General features: G+C 40.2%; 1 protein-coding gene across 3 annotated transcripts in view; it reads left to right on the top strand.

The window, feature by feature from the left end:
• Window positions 1-20,331, top strand: part of CPED1 (cadherin like and PC-esterase domain containing 1) — a 152,357-nt gene that overhangs the window by 32,689 nt on the left and 99,337 nt on the right. For all 3 annotated transcript variants that reach the window (XR_012833709.1, XM_075743360.1, XM_075743350.1), the window contains exons 3-6: window positions 3,154-3,260; window positions 4,985-5,060; window positions 17,272-17,428; window positions 19,058-19,226. Coding sequence is in view for 2 of the 3 variants with exons in the window: in XM_075743360.1 (XP_075599475.1) it covers window positions 3,154-3,260; window positions 4,985-5,060; window positions 17,272-17,428; window positions 19,058-19,226 (509 nt within the window). In the remaining variant the exon portion in view is untranslated. The remainder of the gene's footprint in view (window positions 1-3,153; window positions 3,261-4,984; window positions 5,061-17,271; window positions 17,429-19,057; window positions 19,227-20,331) is intronic.

Raw genomic sequence — 20,331 nt, 5'->3', positions numbered from 1 at the left:
AGAAGCAATGAACATACAATTGCATGTCCTTATCTGAAGTGACCACTCTTCTGCTTGTCCAAATGCAAAGTAACGCAAAGCAGTAGAGACTATCTCCATGAGGTGGGATTTCATACTGTTTAACTGATCTACTGCTCCTGCATGCTGAGCTCCACTGGTTTGCTGAATAAAGCAAACAAGATTTCCATATCTGTAGACAAAGCCCTTTACATGAAAAAAGCTTCATGCAAATTGCTAGTGGTTAAATTGTTCAGATAGGAAGTATCCTTTTTAATCTTCCACTTCAAATGTCCTGTGAAAGCTCGCTTCTGGTGTCAAGTCTGCAGGGAACCAGCAAAACAGTGTGTACATTGAAGGCAGAATAATATGGCCGTTATTAATGCTTCTTCACTAAACATCTCTAAAAACATTTTGAAACACAAGTTTTTCCATGCAGATGACTTGCATTATTACTGTCACTTTTGTTCTCCCTTTCTCTTTTATTGTAGACTGCTTTAGCTCACATGTTGTATCACTGTGATCCCTTTCTGTGAAAGGGATCTTCTTCTGTGTTAAAATACAGTGCCTGACAGCTTTGGATCCTTTGCCTGAGCCAATTGGTGTTACTGGAATATTAATAACACTAGCACTTTTATGCTGAGATATAGTTTTATAATTATTATATTTGCAGAAAGGAGGCAGACTCATGGTCTCATGATCATCGATGTTCATTTTCCACTAAAAGTTAAGCTGTGAGAGGAATGACACGGGCAATTTCTAGGCTGTATCTATTCACAGAAGAGCCTACTCCAAAACCGAGTGACTGTTGTAACACATGCCTCTTTCATTTTTGTTTTCCAAGAACAATTTTTCAAGTGTAGTTGATTAGAAACCTATTGCTACATTTAAATAGAAACCAGTCCGCTCTGTCAGCCTGGATCTGAGAGACAGCACTAGGTGTACGCTGTTTTTCTAATAGGAAGTCTCCTGTTTCCTATAAATAGACATGTTTTGGTTCTGATTGTTCTGTACTGAAATAACTGGCTAGATGTCTAATTACTCTAAATAGAAAACACAAATAATGGCAGGCATTCAGCCCCTTCTGAAAAATTGTTCCTAGCTGTTAACTGTTCTGCTTCCTGGGCACTGGCTCAGAAACACGCTGGGTCGGAGGGCCCTTTTTCCTTTCCTCTTCTGCTCTTTGCTACATTCATATCGATCACTCTGCTGTGTCCAGAAGGCAAATGATACACAGTGCAGCGTATCCTTTGGAGTCAGGGATCAAATTCATGCCTGGCCAGGATGTGTAATAATAAACAAGGGAAGGAAATGAACTGCTTCTGAGAAATGGAGTTCCCTCCAGCTCCCTTTCAATTTGCACACAGCTAGGCATTGTGCTTTATATATAATTAAAATGATTTATTCAAAGGTGTTTACTAGTCAAAGGCATCACATCTTGCCAATCTGATAATTACATAGCCGATGAGGTCATCGAGTAGGTTGTTAACACTGTCAATCTTTTGCGCTAAAATGAAGTATGTGCTTGTACGTTTCTTTAATGTTTCATTTATTTGCTATCATCTGTGCCATTTTTATCTACCTGCAGTTTTTTGTTTGTTTCTTTCACAAAGGAGCATGTAGTGAATCTGTCTTGCCTAAATTTCACATGCCTTAATTATTTTTATACCATAATACTGGTTCTCATAATGTGAAATTGAAGAATTCTTTACAGTAATGGCATAACTGAAAATCAGCGTAACTGAAAATCTCCTCGGCTTTGTCACACTGCTTATAAAAAAGGTGATAGTTACTTTCATAGTCCTGGACCCATTCTACACAATCAGTTCATTACTGCCTTAATGTAAACTGAGTGTTAAATCTCCTTAAGTGAAATCTTCACCCTGCTTGGCAGTTGTGATTGGGGTTGGGCTAGGAAAAAATTACATTTTGGAGGGGGCAGTCAGCCAAAATAAATATCTCTGTGGGCCATCAGTGGGACCAAATTTAGGGGGTAATCTAATAAAATTAGGAAGGTATCACAGATGGGTAGCACAAAATGGAATAAAATGCATGTAATCTTCTCAACCTTGGGAAAAAGTACCAACCAACCAGCCACTGAAATAGCTGTCCTGCAGAGAGCTTTGACCTAATGCTATACCCTGCCTTGGATGCTGTACAGCTTCTCTGGCTGCCCTTTCTGTTTGGAAGGTCTTTATTTCTAATTGTCATCCTGTCACTGAAATGCTTTACCCTTTATTGAACATATTCATGGTGTCCTCAACAGATGTAGTGATTCTGTTAATCTTTTGAGAGATGCCACTATCTCTTACTAGTCCAGATTACAAAGGCTGTGTAACAGAAGGAAACAAATAACCACTTGAGGGAGCTGACCAAGATCATTAGAAGCTACATTGGCATTTCTATACCACCTCACATGCTGTGACGTGGGCAAACTCCAAGACCTATTTTTGTATCTTCTAATCCATAATGGTGTTTTAATTGGTGCAATTTAGTTTTTTCTCTTCTTCAAGCCATCTCTGACTCCGGTGTTGCTTGTTTCCTGATAGTAGAACCCCATGGTCTCACAGGTCAGCTCTGCCCCAGAAAGGAAGCATCAGAACTAGCTCTGAAGCTAGCTACTTGCTCAGAGCAACTTAATTCCCACTTGTACACCAGTTCTAGTTGTTGGCAATCTGGTGTCTAATATTTAGGAAGCTACACCAAAATTCAGGCTAGATATTCCTGTTGTTTGTAATAGCATGGCCAATATTACGTCCTGTAAAATTTACTTCCCAATAATGAAAGATCTCAGAAGATGACACTGCATAGAGTGGATGTGTGTTATAAGTGTGCATGTTGAGGAGTTCAGAAAAAAGAACAAATTAAAGCAGCACCATGCTATTCAGCTTTTTTATTTCTGAATGCTAAACAGGTCAGACACCAGGGGATGGGGCATCAGTAGGCAGGTATAAGAGGAGGAGCCAACTGTGAAATACCTAAATATAGTGCCAGAGCTTGAACTGTGGTAGTGAATATGTCTTTTTCCTTTCTGCCACCTGTAGCTGTTCATATTCCTAGAACTCAATCTTCAGGATTTGGCTCTAAGTATTTTTTGTTCAAATAGGTATTGCGTGCTATTTTCTTTCTCAGTATGCTGCTTTTCTTTCCTGATAGGTGGTACAAGCCCCTGGGATCTTTTGATCTGCTTATCTTCCAGAAAAAATGGTGGTACTGGCTGCATTCAAATAGAAGACTTGCATCATCTAGACTTATTCCAGAAGGTACAAGATTATTGTGTTATCCTTTGTGGGAATGAGAGGACATGGCTAGACCAAATTTTTAGCATTCACTCATAAAAAGAAAAGTATCTAAAGCTTATTTTATACTGCAGCAGCATGGTTTAACAGCAATAAGAAGGTTTTCTCGAGTTTCCTATCTACTGAGAAATACTTGTCAAGTACCAACTTTTCATTCTTCTTTCAAAAGTGATCAAAAGCAATTTCTCATTTGGACATGGTATGTTATTTTGCATGCAAGTATTTCAGTGTAAATACTGAAAATTGTTACAAATGAGTGTCAGTTTTTCCTTTTCTCTTCTTTGCTTGAACTTTTGTGTTCTTGACCACCCTCAACCAGCAAGTCAGGCAGCAAAAGCATCTCCAGAAGTCAAGGGAAAATTAAACAATTTACCCCATTGGAAAAAGAGAATTTTTAAATGGGGAGAAACAACTAGCCAATGCATGCAATATTTCAGAATAATAGCATAAGCAGAAGATAAAGCTGGATGAATTTAGGCTTCACATCTTATATCAGTATTGAGTTTCATCTAATGTAATTGCTCCTTTGTAAACATAATTTAGGCACCTCTCCAAAGAGTGACAGTGCTCCTACAATTGATAATGTGTGAGCTGGACTGGTGCCCTCCTCCAGGGCCTTCAAAGGAGTTCTTTACTCTGGCACTGCAATCTGTTTACTCACAGTCCAAAGCATCAGTGATGCCAATATTTTATGTATTTTCAGCATTTTAAATTTTTTTTTTTCACTTGAGTATGTTGTGGGCACAGTTTAGGTTATTGAGGGACTGGGAGAAATAGAGTGGCTTTTAAAAGGTGTTTAGTTCAGATGTGAAGTTCATGAGGATGCAAAGAAACACTACGCGTCCACAGAAGTCTGAGCTAGGAGCATGTACGCTGGGGTTCCCTGGGACAGGATGCCTTATCTAAGTATATGCAACGTGAAATTTTTATAGCAGTTCCAATTTGCTATACATGCTTTGGATTCAGGTCTCAGATCATAAAACATCCCAGGCTTCTGCAAACTGCTCTTTGCTCATTCTACCCATATTATCATATCTGAGACTCTTATACTGTACAATATGATAATCCTTATAGCACTCTGCAATGTCCAGAAGTTTCACATATGAATAACTGAGACATAAGGTGATCAAAGGAATTGTCCAAGTTCCCTCAGGAAGTCTGCAGCACAGCAGGAACTTAAACCAGATGGCCCATATCTCCGGATAACTTTAAATATTGGACTAACATTACTCGCTGCTGCCATGTCCATACCATGGTGCAACACAGTTCTTTGTTGCAGAGCCTGGATGTGGTTTAGCTGTGTTTGTTAGCTTACCGCTGTTCCCAAGCACAGCGATTCAAGAGGCACAGACTATTTCCATGCAGTGAGAGACAGTGATTGATAACTGGCAGAGAACAGAGAAGCTACAGAAACTGAAAAGAGGGCAGGGAAGGGGTGAAAACTCAGCAGCCCAGAGGGGAGCCATAAGTCTAAAATTTTGATTTGTGATGGCCATGGAGGAAGAGCCCATACTTTAGCTTGATTATCTCACATTGCAGGAATGGCAAAGTACTAATTCGCTATTGACACTGAGAGGAGTTTTGCACATGAGGTGTGTCTGATAACTTAAGCACAACCCCATTGAAGGCTCCAGGAAAAAGAGCACTTTTCTGAATGAAATTATTAAAGCTTATCTTTTTACCTACAGGTAAACCTCCTTCCAGAAATCCAGCATTTCCTTTGCAGAAAAGAGGGATTATGCCAGATAACAAAAGCCTTTTCAGGTAACCTAATTTCTTCAAATCTGCATATATGATGATGGTCTTTTAATAGTTGTCATAGGAAGTCTCTGAAATGACACTGTCAGGCTTACAATTCCTTTTTATTTTTAGTCATGAATGCATAGGAAGAAAAAATGAAACAAGAATGATAATCCATTTCAGACACCTCTTAAATTACAGTTGTGCAGTATCTTTTCAGGTAAAGATATTGTGTTGAAACAGCTACCTCAGCCCCTAGACCACCTGCTGATGTGGAGACACCTAGATTAAAGAGATGGATTATTTTTTATTTTTCTTTAACTTTAAAACACTGCAGCTAATTTAGGTTCAAAATCTCTTTTACTGGTAACTGAAAGGTGAGGTGTAGTCTTTCTTCTATCTGGCAGTTTTCAATGGCTAAAGTTGTTTAGCCATTGCATACTGCAGAAATAATTTGGCTATAAGTGTCTTATTTTTGGACTGTTTTGTGTTAATACAGTGTATTGGTGTTTACACTTCAAAGCCCTGGGTTCAGTGTAATATGTTTGTTCAGCTTTACAAAAATGTTGTGGCATGGAGAAGGAGTAGGAGTTGGAGTTTGGTTCCCATCCAGACGTAGTTTACTGATAAAAAGCCTTTGTGTATTAAGATCATCAACCAGAAAAGTTTAAAGGTTATGGGCCAGTTGCCAGAGAATTCTAATTTACTATGGGTGAAATTCAGCTTTGAATAGAAACTGGAAGAAACTGTTGCGCACCATATTAGGTCTATTTAAACTATAGAGGGACACATTCTGGTCTTAGCTACACCACCAAATATCCAACATCAAAGCTAATTTGGATTTATGATCTATCCTATATAAACTTTGCTTATAAGAAATCTTGTCCTTTTTTTTTAATCCAGTAACAACCAACCCCACATTTATTCCACTAGTATTTAGGCTTATTTGCAGACAAATATACAAGATTGATTGATTGGTCTTGTCTTCCTCTTCCTCTTCTCTTTCTTTTCACGTTTTATATATATGCTACATTTAGCACACAAGGAAAGGATTGATTATATCTCATTTAACCATTTAGAAGTCAGGTATCTTCTGCACCAGTATTCTAGTCTTCCTCTTAAGCCAATGGAGAGAGAGGGGCACCTTCAAACACTACTTCATTTTATACTAAACTATGTGTTTAAAATAGGTGTGTTGAATTACCTTCTGCAGGTACTTACTACACAATTACCTCTCACCACTGACTGTAAGTGGAGCCTAGACAAGTACCTTAGATTAAATACCTGACACTTGGATGCTTGACTAAAGTTGAGGTTAGGTAGTTTCTAACCTAAGTATTCCATATTTTCCCTTTTAATGTTTTTACTGTTTCATTTAAAGATTGATCAATATTTAAAACTTATATGTGAAGTGTTTCTCTTAAAGAACTGTATGTTGAGGGTCAGTTTAAATTGGACATTTCCATTTTCCTGGTGCGATAAATTGTCAAAACTGATCATAAGGAACATGCAGTATGAAGGAACATCTATCTGGGTCCCATGAGGGTCCTTTATTGTGAACTCATATTGCACCAGTTATGTGATATATTCTGGTTTTGCTGAGTTTTAAGTATGTCTTCAGTGATGCCTAGTGCCTTGATTCCCTTGCACTGGTAAGTGAATTAGAAATTATTCTGATATAGTACCAGTTTCAGACCAACCTGAGCAGATTTCTAAAAATTTCAGGGACTTCAGGAACTGATATTTCCTACTCATGTTGTAACAGACTGCCTTTAAAAAATGTTGGTTTGCCCTGGTACTTGGAGAAAGGCCAACTGCAGTAGTTTTATTTTGCTACCGCAAAACCACAAACACAAGAGGCACTCGCCACACACAGCGCTTTCCCCTTAAAATATGCATATTTTCACTGTTGTCCATAAATTGTGGTACAAGCCACTTTGTGTAAGTGGTCTGTCAAGCTGTCCAGTGTTTTCTCCTCTTTAAGGAAGGGCCATTTGTAAACATCTTATTCCATACTTATATGCTTAGTGCTTTCCTGGCAAAGAGAAAAGCCCTTCTGTCTGTTGCCGAAATCCCATTGAAATCAAAGTAGTATGCGTGCTTGGCAACAACAGTCTGAGTCCTACTCACCCAGTAACGGAGGATTATTTTAGCAGTCTGCTGAGGGACTGCCAGATAGAAGAAGAACTACCCCTCGCCTTTCAGTTACCAGTAAAAAAGATTTTGAACGTAAATTAGCTGCAGTGTTTTAAAGTTAAAAAAAAAAATCCATCTCTTTAGGTGTCTCCACATCAGCAGGCGGTCTAGGGGCTGAGGTAGCTGTTTCAACACAAGGGTCTCATACCAGTTGAGAGGTCATGGAGGGTCCAGGACACCCAGTAGGATGGGCAGATTCGGCACAGAACCTATGTCCTTCTGGTCCAGCAGCTGGAGGCCCAGAGGGATATCCTATGGTGTCCTAGATGGCAATGTGTGAACACCTGAATTTAACACTTGCTATCTAAGCTCCCAAAATTAACAGAAGTACAGTTCAGAGCAAGCAAGCCCAAAAGACCATTTACTTTCAGCACAATTTAGGGTTAGCTAAATTGCTCCACACTGACTGTGTAGACTACACTAACGTCCGCTGACAGGAATGGGAACTTAGATGGTGGCACACAGGGGTTCATCTTTGTATAGACCAGACTTCAAAGTGTCTCAATCCAGAAATTAATCCCATTCAGTATCACTGGATGTGTAACATCTAATTTACTATGAGTGAAGTTCACCCATAGACGGTGACATTAGAATCAGAAGGGTAATTGATTTCAGGTTAAGAAGACAAAAAGGCAAACTTAAAAAGTTAAAGCAAACTTCTATGTAGACCAGATATTTCAGATCCTCTCCTCCCTTTCCATTCATCTAATAAAGTCAGCTCCTTCCACTTCTTTCTTTTGCTTGCATCCTCTGACAGACTTTTCTTCCCAACAACAGCAAAGTTGCCAATTATTAAGATTTGTTTGACCCTCAATTTTAAAATTATTCAGGGAAAGAATGGTTTTCATCAGTATTTCCTCCACAGAAGAGTTTGTTTCCTTTCAAATCAGTCATGTACTTTCACTCTTGTGTGTTTGAGACAAGGCTTCTCTGCTATTCCTGTTGAAGAGGATCAGTTGGTTTGTTATTACTGTGTTTGTCATTTAGTCAGCCCCCCAAGGAGCCAAGCAATTTCCTGTAAAAGTGAAAACATAAAGTTGCTGTTCTAAGAATTGTGTGGTCTAATTAAAGACACACTAAGTAGTAGAAAGACATATCAGGCAGCAAGGCTGAGATGATGGGATTACTGGATTTACTGTGGGGATGACAGTGTTGATATTGATAAGCAGTGGGTACGAGGGTAAAGGTTATTTTTAAAAATTCTATTTGTTGTTGTGCAACTCTTAAGGTGCTAGGTTTTGCATTTTAGAGAGCATGCCCCTTCTCATATCCCTGTGGTATCAATATGGGAAAGAAAATGAATTGTGGAAAATATCAGGTCAGTGCTTGTTTCTTCGCTTTGTCTCTTTAATGGAAAATCTTTTTGTTACTCTGAAAATTCAGATTGGTTCTATCTGTATGGGGGAAGAAATTACACTCATGCAGTGATGACTCCTTTTTTAGGAGATAAGAGAGAAGCTGGGAAGAGAAAAAAGTTTGGAAAGACAGAATAGAGGAAGAATTTAGAGGAGAAAAAAAGGCAAAAATTATGTGATGTGTGTGAATAAATTAGATTAAGTGAGAGAAGGAAAGAGATGAAAGCAGTTGCTGGAGGATGGGCACATGTGGCAGTGGGTAAGTGGCACGCGTAAGAATGGTAATGGATCTTAAAATTCAACATGGAAGACACTGATAAATGCTTGCTGCTCAGTCTGAGAAGACTGGCTTTACTCCTGCTTTTGCAGGGCATTTGGCCCAGTGTTTAATCAGGTCCCTGATGTCTGCTCACTATGTGGGACTTGGGCCATGAAGAGGTTCTGGCATGGCTGCCAACTAACCAAGGAAGGTTCCTGGCGCTTATTGCTCAGGTCAGCAAAAGCTGCAGCTGTTGCGGGGATCTGTGAAAGAAATCTTCTTGCAAGCAACCCAAACCTAGGAGCCCTCTGAGGTTGGAGAATGACTGGCAAAGAGATTTCAGGTGCTTATACTCGATGTCCCATCACAGGTGGCAGTACAACTGGGCTTGGCTACCTCCTGGAACTACTCACAGCTAGGAGATGGAGAGGACTAAGGTCCGCAACGTCGGCAGAACTGCCCACCCTCAGTTTAGGGCACAGGAAAGGCATCCTGATGTATGCACAACAAATACACTCTTTGACAGGTTTTGTCTGGAAAAGCAGTGGGAACACTTACAGCATTGCCTCCCTGATTTTCCTGTTCCCCAAGCAGCCCAGGCTAGTCTGTCTTTCCACACAAGCATTTGTCTTGCTTCATCACTTCCAGGGCCCAGACTGTGCCATGCATAGCTGTTTTCTCTACCCACCCAGATCACTAATTCTTTTTAAAGTAATACTTCTGCTGTAGCCTCCCTTCTGCATTTCTTTTTATTAGTGTCACTAGTGCAGAGACTTTATGAGTGTCTACCAGCCTCGCGTGCCCACTTGGTCACCTGTGGGGCTGGCCAATGGTGTTAATCACACAGAAGGTCTTGGGATGGGCAAGACCCGAATGAAATTGGGTGGGAGGGAGAGCCAAGATAGTTCAGATGTGTGACTGTGCTCTCACAATGTGATATGTTTACTGTCTGGTGCTAGACCCGCTCCAGCTTTCCTCTCCCCCTGCCTAGCAAATCTGCCCTCTTTGTCCCCAGCGCCCCTGGCGTCAGTGGGAAGGGTGATGAGGTGAGGGGAGGAAGCAAAGCCTTATTGGGCCACCTATGTAAGAGAGCAATTATAGATTAGATTTATTTTCTGTTGTAATAATTCAACATCTCTGTGACAGGAACATGCTTCTGTATAGAGCGATGCATTTCTTTTGCCAGCTGGCCCCTATAAATATCTGCACACCAGTTGTGATCCGTTTTGTGCCCATTACCTTTCTGCTACTGAAGTTGCTAAGAGCCTCAAGAGTGGCCAATAAAATCAGCATCTGATTCTTTTGAGTTAATTTGATTATAAAATACGTGGGGCAGGATTTTCTTTGGTTTACAACAGGGTCATATCTCAAGACAAAAATGTGCTTCTGTAATAGCAACAAATATGAGGAGACTGAAAAGAATTAAAGCAGCTAAATGAATTTAATTACTTGGGCTATACTATTCTATATTCTGCCCTGTCACTAGTACACAGTTGTAGCTGCGGCTCCAATAAGGTAACAGTCAGCCAGCATTTTCACTGAGTTGCTTTGCTGAGTTTTGTAGCTTATCTATGAATTTAAGTTCTAGTATGAAAGGTGCACACAGAAGAAGCAGTCCTTACAGAAAATATTGAAAAAAAATTACCCTATTTTTTAACTGTGGGGATGCTTTAGGAATGAAGAAGCAAACACTGTATTTAATAAATATGGTTTGCCAAAACAGAGAAGCAGAAAACATGGTAAATGATTAATCTAAAGGGAAACTGTATTTGCTAATGTTTTAGAGAGGAAAATAAACAACACATACACTTCAAAATGATGCACTATCATGATTTTGTCTTTATAACTCTGAAACTTCACAGGTGTTTTTTGATATGAATTTCAGTGCATTCCAACCCACAGTTTAAATTCTTTTCCCTCTAGATCTACTTTACTATAAACTTTTTTTTTTTTAAATACTAAACAAATTTTAGAGAGTTTAAATTTCTAGAAATGACTAATAGTTTAAAAATTCTGAATATTCAGAGTGGGTTGCTTTGAGATTAACTGTATTACAGAGGGAGGGATCACTCCATTTTTTGAATATGAAACCCTTTTAGGGACAGCCAGATCAATACTCAGTAGTGGGTGGGATATTGAACCTGCAGCAATGTGCGCATCGCAAATGAAGCTTGTAACACATGTCAAAACCATCACAGGAGTGTTAATTATCAAGCAAGAAATCATATTCCTGTGAAATCAATGGAAATTTTGCCAGGACTTCACGGGGTGGCCAGGATTGCCCCTAGTCTTCCTAGCGTCCTTCAAATACTCGGCGTCTGCTTTGAGTTACACAGCCACCCTTTTCTAAATGCATAGGTTAGAAAACTGAGTGTTAAAGGTTTTCTCTCTTTCTTTAGCAACCTCAAGGCATAATGTGTAAGCCATAGGAGAGTACTAATCTTTGTTTCAGAGTCTTTTCATCTGAGAGGTCAAATGGATAACAGAGGCAATTAAATGGAATACGTCTGCTTTCTGTGACAAGCCTGCAATGACCTCAAGGCATGTAGCAGCAGTAGTTCGACTGAAATCATCCATCCTCCAAAATCAACACTGAAAAATGAAAAAAATGCACTTTTAATGCTCATGACTTTTGTGGTTATGCAGCTTAGAGCAGGTTGCTATACATGACTGAGCAAAAGGTACTGGATAGTAGACTTTATTTTGATCAAAATCCCCTAGTCTTGGAGGTGCTTGGAAGTCTGCCTAAGACTCTATGAAAGCTTTTTAAGCATCTCCTGATGTGAAGCAATCTTTGCAGCTGTTTAACACACCTTTCCAACCTACAAAGGCTGGAAAATTGCCCAGCCATAAATACCAGAAGAGGACCAGGTTGTAGCAATGCAGTTTGCCCAGCCTGCTTCAGAAATAAGCTCTTTGTGTTCCAGCATCCTGCACCAGTCAGGCAGATGGATGACCCCAGCAGAGGATGCAATATGAAGTTCTTCAAAGTCACTGAGATGCCCCGTCAGAGAGCAAGCCTGCAAGGCAGGCAGAGAGGACCTGTTATCAGTCCTTCCTGAATATTGTGCTGCAGAAACTGCTGAGAAATGATGTGAGGTGACTCTCATTCTCCTTTTTTCCCATGTGAGAGAATTCAGGCTTCTGTTAGAGACAGACTACCACTATGAAAATGTAGGAAGAAGTTCAGAAGACTTCTGCGCAGATGGAAAGTCTCCTGTACACTTTCAGGATTAAGGTACTTTCATGTTCTGAAGTGACATTTTTCCTGCTAAAAAGAAAAGCAATTGGATGGAGACTCCGCAAGTACAAATGTGCTGAGCTTGCGATGTCCTTTATGGAAGAAATGAACAATGTGCTGAGCTCAGGATGAAGCACAGTACCTTAGTTGTGTTTCATCCCATCTCTAGCCTTGTGCTTCATGAAATGACTATGAGCTCCCAAGGTGACTCAATTGCTCTTGAAATGTTTCTAACAGATCTGACAGTTGATGGGCACTTTAGAAACAAAATGACCTTTTTGTTAAAGGCAATAGTCTTAATCGTTCCTTGCTTCATGTATGAACTATGTAAAATATAGCCTATTTCATCTTGAACAAAGTAAAAAAAAATTAACAAACAAAGCCATATCGTAACCCTCCTTGTAATAACAAAGGATAATATAAAAGCAAGGATAAAGAAGAGGACATATTCTCATTCATCTTCTGTTTCCTTTTCTTTCAACTGAGTGTTACTCACTTAGTTCAACCAGTAGGTCCTTCTGCTGAATTCATTACCTTTGCAGTTCACCAGATGTTCATGTTAACCTAAGCATTCCATTTACCACCAGTCCACGTGTCCGCAGCCAAGTCAACACTGACCTGGCTCTGCTCCAGGAAGTCTATTTGTCCAAATGTTCTTCTAGCTATTGGTAAACCTTTTGCTCAGCCACATGTTGTAACTCTTAAATCAGCTATTCTTTATTGCATATGGGTTGAATCTCATGTTACACTTCAGAACTCTGAGCCAAAGACAAGTAAATAACTTGGGAGCTGGAGATGGGGGGAGAGGGAGCAAGAAGTCATGGCTGTGTAAAATACTTGAAAGGCCTCATTAGATGTCAGTGTAGCTGCTGCATTAGATATCAGTTGTTGCTGTCAACTGATCTGTTTGACTCTCTGGTACTTTGAGAGATTGCAGTTGACAGAACAATATCTAGCACCAGCTCATGTGACAAAGAGGTGCTTAATTTTTTTGATCTAGAGGTGTTGACTTGCTTTGGTGGATCTTATACCTCCCTTTCACATGTGTCCCCCAGCTGTTCCTATGTCTCAGATCTATGTTTTACCCGTTGCTGTGGTTAGAGGGCTAATGTGCGAATTCAGCTGAGAACTTGTAGTGGCTTCCTTACCCATCAAAATGGCATCGTGGAGAACACCCTAGGCAGAGGTGAAGTGGTGCTGTTTGTCAGTATTTTCAATGGGAACATTTCAGAGATGTCAGCATAAGAAACCTTCTTCAAGCCAGAATTTCGAGGAAATGAAGGTGGTTTTTTTTCTAAGTGAAAGCAGGTATCTGGCCCTAGGTCCTTTGCTGTACACTGGATCATCACAGGTGGCAGCAGCAAAAGTACTTGAGGCAAAGCCTGAAGCTGCTCCTCAGGAAAACCAGCAGTTTGTCTAGCCTTTCCATTACTGCATAGCCACTTTAAAAGGGAAAAATTTCTTTTCTAGTTTACATCTTTTTTTTTTTTTTTTTTTTTTGATCTTTAGAGTCTGTTACAAATGTTACTGATATTAGGATTTGGATTTTTGAAAGAGGGGATGTAATCTGGACATGGCACTAGGATGCTGGGACTTTTTCTAACTTGGCTTCCCAAACTGCCTGACACATACCAACTGCTGAGCCTGCCTCACCTCTTCTATTATAAAATGTTGATGTTTTTTACGTACTTCAAAAAGACTGTTTAATTAACAACAGCTTGTAGAGTGATTTCAATATGGAAAAACACAGCAATTACTGCAAACAGTGAAGGAACCTCAGGCTAATTTTCATTGATGATAATGTTGATTAACAAATTTACAGCTTTAATAAACACTGTTACTGCTTTTGAGTGCAAGAGCAGGTGAAGAGTTGCCATGAGAACCGATGCAGCTGAGTGTGCTGCAGTTCAGCGCTACTGATGTCTCTTTATTATTATGATAATTGTATTCATTGATTACTAAGAGTAGATTTACCAAAGCAGGGACTGTCACTCCCTCATTAACTCTACCTCATGGTGTACATGCTGTGTATCATCTCAAAGGAGCAAGCGCCTTGTGACAGTCTCACTCCCCTTTCTCCTTCTTCCACCTTGTGATGGGCTCTCTCCCAGGTGTGCTGGGTTCTCTCCCAGGTGGATGCTAGCACAAAACAACAGAGATCTGTAAGGCACCATACCAACAGGATGCTCTACAGCATGAGGAATAACTTACGAGCATTGCCCCTTCTTTGTTCTCAATGCTAATCGCCAACACACTGTATTTCTTTGACCTTCTCTTCTTAAAGAGTTTTCATTTTATTACGTTGAGGCATTTTGCAATGACTTAGGGCAATATTAAGTAACTTCTACCCAGTAGTCTGAGCATTTCAGGACACCTCTTTTTCATCTGCCCCTACCCAGTTTTTTTGTTATGTCCAGCTCTAGTAAATGGTCCACTGGGTAGTGACAAATGAATTAATGTCAAAGTAATCATTTCTATTTCCCTAAAACAGCTAAAGCTCTCATTTAAGAGGGGTAAATATAGGTACAAACCTCATTACATTCTTTTCAAACTCTGCCTTGTGAGTTAATACCATATTGGTTATTTGTTGCCTTAGCAACACAATTAAAACCATATTTTAAAACGGAAAAGAGACTCTCTAGTTTTGCTTGAGTAACAAACTGAACAGCCCTTCTCTGCTGCCCTGTTCTTATTTTCAGTGAAAAATTGGCTTTATTTTAAATAAGAAAATCATTTTTTGTGCATTTCCCTTTTCTCAACATTATGGTCATTTTAACTGAAGCAATTGCTGAAAAATGTGCATCTTTGCATAATTTGTCTTTCAGATAATCAGCTGAGAAGAGATCTGTCATTCTTGTCCTTTGCATGGTTCTGTTAATGTTGTCATGTAGCTATGTCCTAAGGTAAAAAGTGTATACACTACAGGGAGCTTGGTCTGGAAGCACAGGTTCTGCCTCCTTTCAGCTGTGTGCTGTAGCCATCAAGGTAGGACAACCTCTCTCTTGTCTGCCCCCTGAGACAGCATTGGCAAGGGGGTAGCTTGGATTGCTGTCATGGGCTTCATTGAGTTTTGTGTGACTTTGATTCTATTCACGGTCAACAGATCAGTAGCTTGCTGTTTGAAGATGTAGGCCATGAGATTTGAACTCCAGAGTCTGACAGTGGTGGGCTGTTCCTGATGGATGCGCTACAGTACCAAGATACAGGGGTACAGGGCTTGGCTCCAGAACTCCACAGATAGTTGCAACAGCTGAGGTCTGCGTCTTGCCTTTTTACCAACATGATGATAAATCAGAAGAAGATCTCTAAAGTCATCTGTGCACTGTGGAGGGTCTTTCTGTGTTTTAATAATTCTGGTTTTGCCTGAACACCAAAGCTGTATGATCAAACTCTATACTCTGGGAATTACTTGCATCTGCTAGTAAGTAGCTTAGTTTTCTTGCATAGTCAGTGAAAAAACAGACCAGGAAAAAAAAAAAAAAAAACAAAACCAAACAGAGGCCAGTTCAGAACCAGTATTTCCCTTAGTGCTCCAAGGACTGGTCTCTCCCTCCCTCTCTCTCTCCCTCTCTCTCTCTCTCTCTCTCTCTCTCTCCATAGCACAAAGATGAAGCCTAAGAACACTATTTTGCTCATACAGGCACTTCAGTTAGGTAACTAAAACAATGCATAGGAGTAGTTGCAGTGGGGCTATTGCAAATTGCCATGGTGGAATGCCATTGTCTCTTTATAGGGTGGAAATTGCCATTGTGAAATGCCATTGTGTCTTTACAAGGCAGATATGGAAAAAATAGCTCTTGATTTAGCAGATCTACTATCTGTGCATATTTAGAAGCAAGTCTGGTAAATAAATGACTTAATGGGAATTTACTGGCTTATTGCTGTCATCACTGCACAATCAAGTAGGCAGACAGTAGCCCGTTTTGTCTCTGCTTCATCAACAAACAGGTAGTCACAAAGTCCAAGTCAGTTATAATGCATAACACAACACAAAGATGCCAGTGAGAGTATAATCTGAACATGAGGTGCTATATTAATAAGTGCCTGTTTTTCATTAGTAAAGCCTTTAATCCTGCTAAATGATGCATATAAGGCAAAGGACCAGATTAATTTTAGATCCCAGTTGAGCTTGGAAGGCTGAACTGAGCTGATCTGATGAACAGCTGATAAACAGAGACAATCACAATGTCATTTTAACAGCATCTCTATGAAAATTAATAGTTCTTTTCCTTGAGTGGCTGCTCACAGCTCATCACCAGAAATACAACTTCAGTTTTATTTTTCATTTCATGTACCAAAGTAGAGAGTGCATGCTGTAAATGAGAAGCTATACAAATACATTCCTAACATTTGTGCTGTGCAGTATGTAATTAAAAAGATAAGTAATAAGATTTGGGAATAATGTGAACAGCTTGACTTTCCCTGACTGTTACTTAAGAACTTGAAATGTGAGGCGTGTTAGAGTTAATGAAAACCACCCTACATTAAATAATGATATAACGTAAGGGCTCTGTGCCTTTTTAGCAGCACAGTAAAAGCAGAAAATACATACCACCCGTTGACTGATCTCACATCACAATATTTTGATTACTATTAATAGTCACATGCCTCAGTAATCTTGAGGACTCTGATATATCAGTCCTGCTCCCACTGTGTTCAGTGGCAGAACTAAGCCTCCCATAGATTTCAGGAACTACAAAACGTAGCCTTAAACGGTGAACCTAGAAACAAGGTTATGTGGTTATTTACTGAGCTCTCTGTGTGATTACAGTGGCAAAGTCCCTTGGTCCTTAGTCAAATAAATTTCTTATCCCCATTAATTGCAATTAGGGCTACATGAGAAACAAAGTTTTGGTATTCTATATTTAGAAATAAAGGATTTCTATTTAGAAGAAGGGGGAAGAGGATGCTTTTTGTATGCAGCACTCGTGCACTCACCTATAAAGTGGGAGTTGCAGCTAAGCCTCTGGGCTTGCAGCTGGAAGGATGGTGGGCTTGGTGGGCGTAAAGCTCTCTGCTAGCAGATCCAAAAAGGATTATAGTCTCAGCACTTGTTATTTTACATTTTTGGCTGATGCTGTCAGCTCCTCTCTACCTATTGTGCTTTACACACCCTTAACAGCAGGAGTCAACCGCTGCTTGCAATGCTCTGCTGACTTTCTCATCCCCTTGGTACTTTTTCAGACCTGCAGCTCCCCGTCATCTCCCCAGAGTGCTCTGGCCAGCCTGGGCTGTCAAGGGCCAGCGCCACCAGCAATGTGTCCCAGGGCGGCGAAAGCGCTGACAAGACACGTACAGCCCATCTGCGGTACTGGTGGAAGCAGAGCAGGAGCTCAGACCTGTAAGCTAATGACACCCCACCCTCGGAAACTGCGAGTGCTTCATTGTGCTTTTAGTTGGGAGTCAGGGATGCAGAAGGTAGCAAGAGAGGAGACCACAGCAGGTGGAGCACTTGGGTGTATTGCATCTCTTATACTTGCATAATGTTTGCTTCTGTACCAGCCAAGCTTGAACATTTTGTGTGTGAACAGCTGCGTCTTTATGTTAAGGGCATTGACACACTAGACAGATAAATACAGACCCAGAGACACCCCTGAATGTTTAGGTCTCATATTGGCTGAGCTATTTCTTCCCCCCATCCTTGCCTTGCCCCTAGTACAGACACACATATGTAGGTATTCCTTTGCACAGAGACCCTCCCTTAAGTGAAGAACTAAGCAATATTTGAGAACTGGCTGTCCAAGTGCTCTTTCCTATGTTACAGTATCTCACAAATTTTATGCTCTGAGGCCCTACCATTCTGCAGAAGGGAGAAAAAGGTCTCTTTAAGATAGATATTATTAGAGTCCCTTAACAGATAGCAAAATTGAGGTCTGGAAAGGCCACATATTGGCAAAAATTACACAGAAATGGGAGGGGAGCCCTGTGTCTTTTGCCAGTAATCAGTCTTAGAGACCCATAATTTGTATAGTCATCTTCTCATTGCATTTGCTATGAAGTAGATTGATGCTCAGAGATTTTAACAGGCAGAATAATAACCGCATTTGTGAATATCCCTAAGTATAGCTCAGATTTTCCCAAGTAATAAGCTTTTAAATGGCGGATTTTTTTCCTTGGGTTTGTTTTTTTTTTTTCTGTCCTGTTTCTATGGCTGATTCTTTTTGTATGGACTATAAGTGTTTAAGGCCAGGTCGGATGAGGCTTTGAGCAACCTGGTCTAGTGGAGGGTGTCCCTGCCCATCGCAGGGGTGTTGGAACTAGATGATCTTTGAGGTCCCTTGCAACCCAAACCATTCTACGATTCTATGATTCTATGACTATGGGACCTGTAGGCCAGTATCTAGAAAGCCATGCCACTTCCTAGACAAAGTTAACTTGCATAATTATTCTATGTTTAGCTGATTTATTATGGGGTATTTCTAGGTGTCATTGTCACTCATAATATTTAGAATCATAGTCCATGGCTTTCATTAGGGAAAGCACACTGTACCACATGCTTGTGTGCCTATATTACATCGAAGAAAGTGCTAAAAATAGTGCAGTCTTTCCATAGGTTAGGGGTATTTTTTCTGAATTCACTGCAAATCAGTGTTAAATTTGGGTACCTGCACTATGCACTTCTGTTATTTATTTTTTACCTTCACTCTGAATGTCCTGGGTTTGCAACAATTACAACATGCCCACAATGCATTTACCCACACGTACTCTGAAGCATAACTGCCTCCTAACATAGTTACTTTGTATGTATGGAAATTCAGATTTTAAAACACTGAAAGCAATAAAAAGACTTGATATAAAGCTTTGTTCCAGCCTGCTTGATTTCATCTACTGTGGTGTTTAGCCTGGATGGGGGGGAGAGGCTAATTTCCTAGATTTCCACTAATTTCATTATTTCACTATTTTCTTAAAACTCAATTTCCTCATTTGCAAAAGCATTTCATTAATGTTATGTATTCTTATTACTTTCCAGAAATAAGGTATCAGCTTCACCAGACCACAAGGACATCCTTAAAGCTCAAGACATTTCTGTCATCATAAAAGCATATGTGCTTGTGACATCCTTAACACCTCTGCGGGCATTCATTCATTCAACCGCCACTGTCTGGCATCCACCCAAGAAGAAGCACTTTTCTGTAAAGGTGAAACATTTCATTTCCTAATTTTTCCCTTTTTCAGGCAAAGTAAAGAGACATTAAATGAGATAATATCTTTCTTCTTTTTTACCCCTTCTTTATTTGCAGTCTCCAGCTGACACATGAATATGCTCCTAATGTACAGCTTTCATTTCTCAGGAGTGGGGTTTGGTTCAGTGTGGGGTGCAGTGGGGTTATGAAGGGCCCTGGGATTTGCTTGCTTCAGAGCCCAGTTTTATTGGTGACATTTGACAGCAGTTGCAAGGTTTTCTCTAAAGCACGGCAGTGGGGGTGCTGTCATGCAGTAACATCTTTTGCCCGGATATTGACAGTGTTGTAAAAAAGGAAAGTAAATATTTTAAAAAGTTTGTTTAGATTTCTTTTTTAGGTGCACTAAAACAGAATGGAGGAGGGTCAGGGCACTTCTAAATAAGGGGAAGGAAGTATACCATGCAGAGGGTGAGCCTCCCATGGTGTCTAGGTTTTATGAAGAAGGATGTTTTACATGTGCCTTAATTGGATTAGCTCTGGACATCTCCAAGTGCCTGGAGAGACCCCTCTCTCTCCACATCTAGTTTGCTCAGCAGTACTATGGATTTCCAAATATGCTTTCCCATTCCTTTGTTCCTTCAGCAAGAAACTGTGCTTGCAACACGGCAGCTCTTCGTGAATGAACTACAGTTCTGTCATTGCTCCTTTCCTTTTGAAGGAATAAGGTGACAAAGTAGCAGTGATTTCTTGAGGTCACATAGATCAGCTCCTGCAGCAGCCATCTGAGGGTGGCACTTTGCTCATGTAGCCCTCTTGGGGTAGGAACAGGTCTTGGCTTTGGGTTGGTCTGAGTGTTGTGGTGTCACTGTCAGGGCTTTTGATGATGCCAGCCATTTGGTATGTTCTACAATTTTAGCTCTCAAAGTTAAGTGCCTAGTCTAAGCTCCTTATCTAATTCTAGTTATTGGAGAAACAGACACCTCTAGAGAACAAATCATCCTATCCAATTTAGACACTAATTTTGGAATGAGATGAGTTTCCTGCTAAAAGTGTCTGCTTCCTTCCATGGGCTATGACATTCTTAGAGAACATGCCAAATTATAGATTGCCAAAACTAGGT

Source organism: Balearica regulorum, chromosome 1 (assembly GCF_011004875.1).
Source record: "Balearica regulorum gibbericeps isolate bBalReg1 chromosome 1, bBalReg1.pri, whole genome shotgun sequence".
Taxonomy (NCBI): Eukaryota; Metazoa; Chordata; class Aves; order Gruiformes; family Gruidae; genus Balearica; species Balearica regulorum.
Note: the sequence above shows the minus strand (reverse complement) of the source record. Positions and strands in the feature narration are given on the sequence as shown.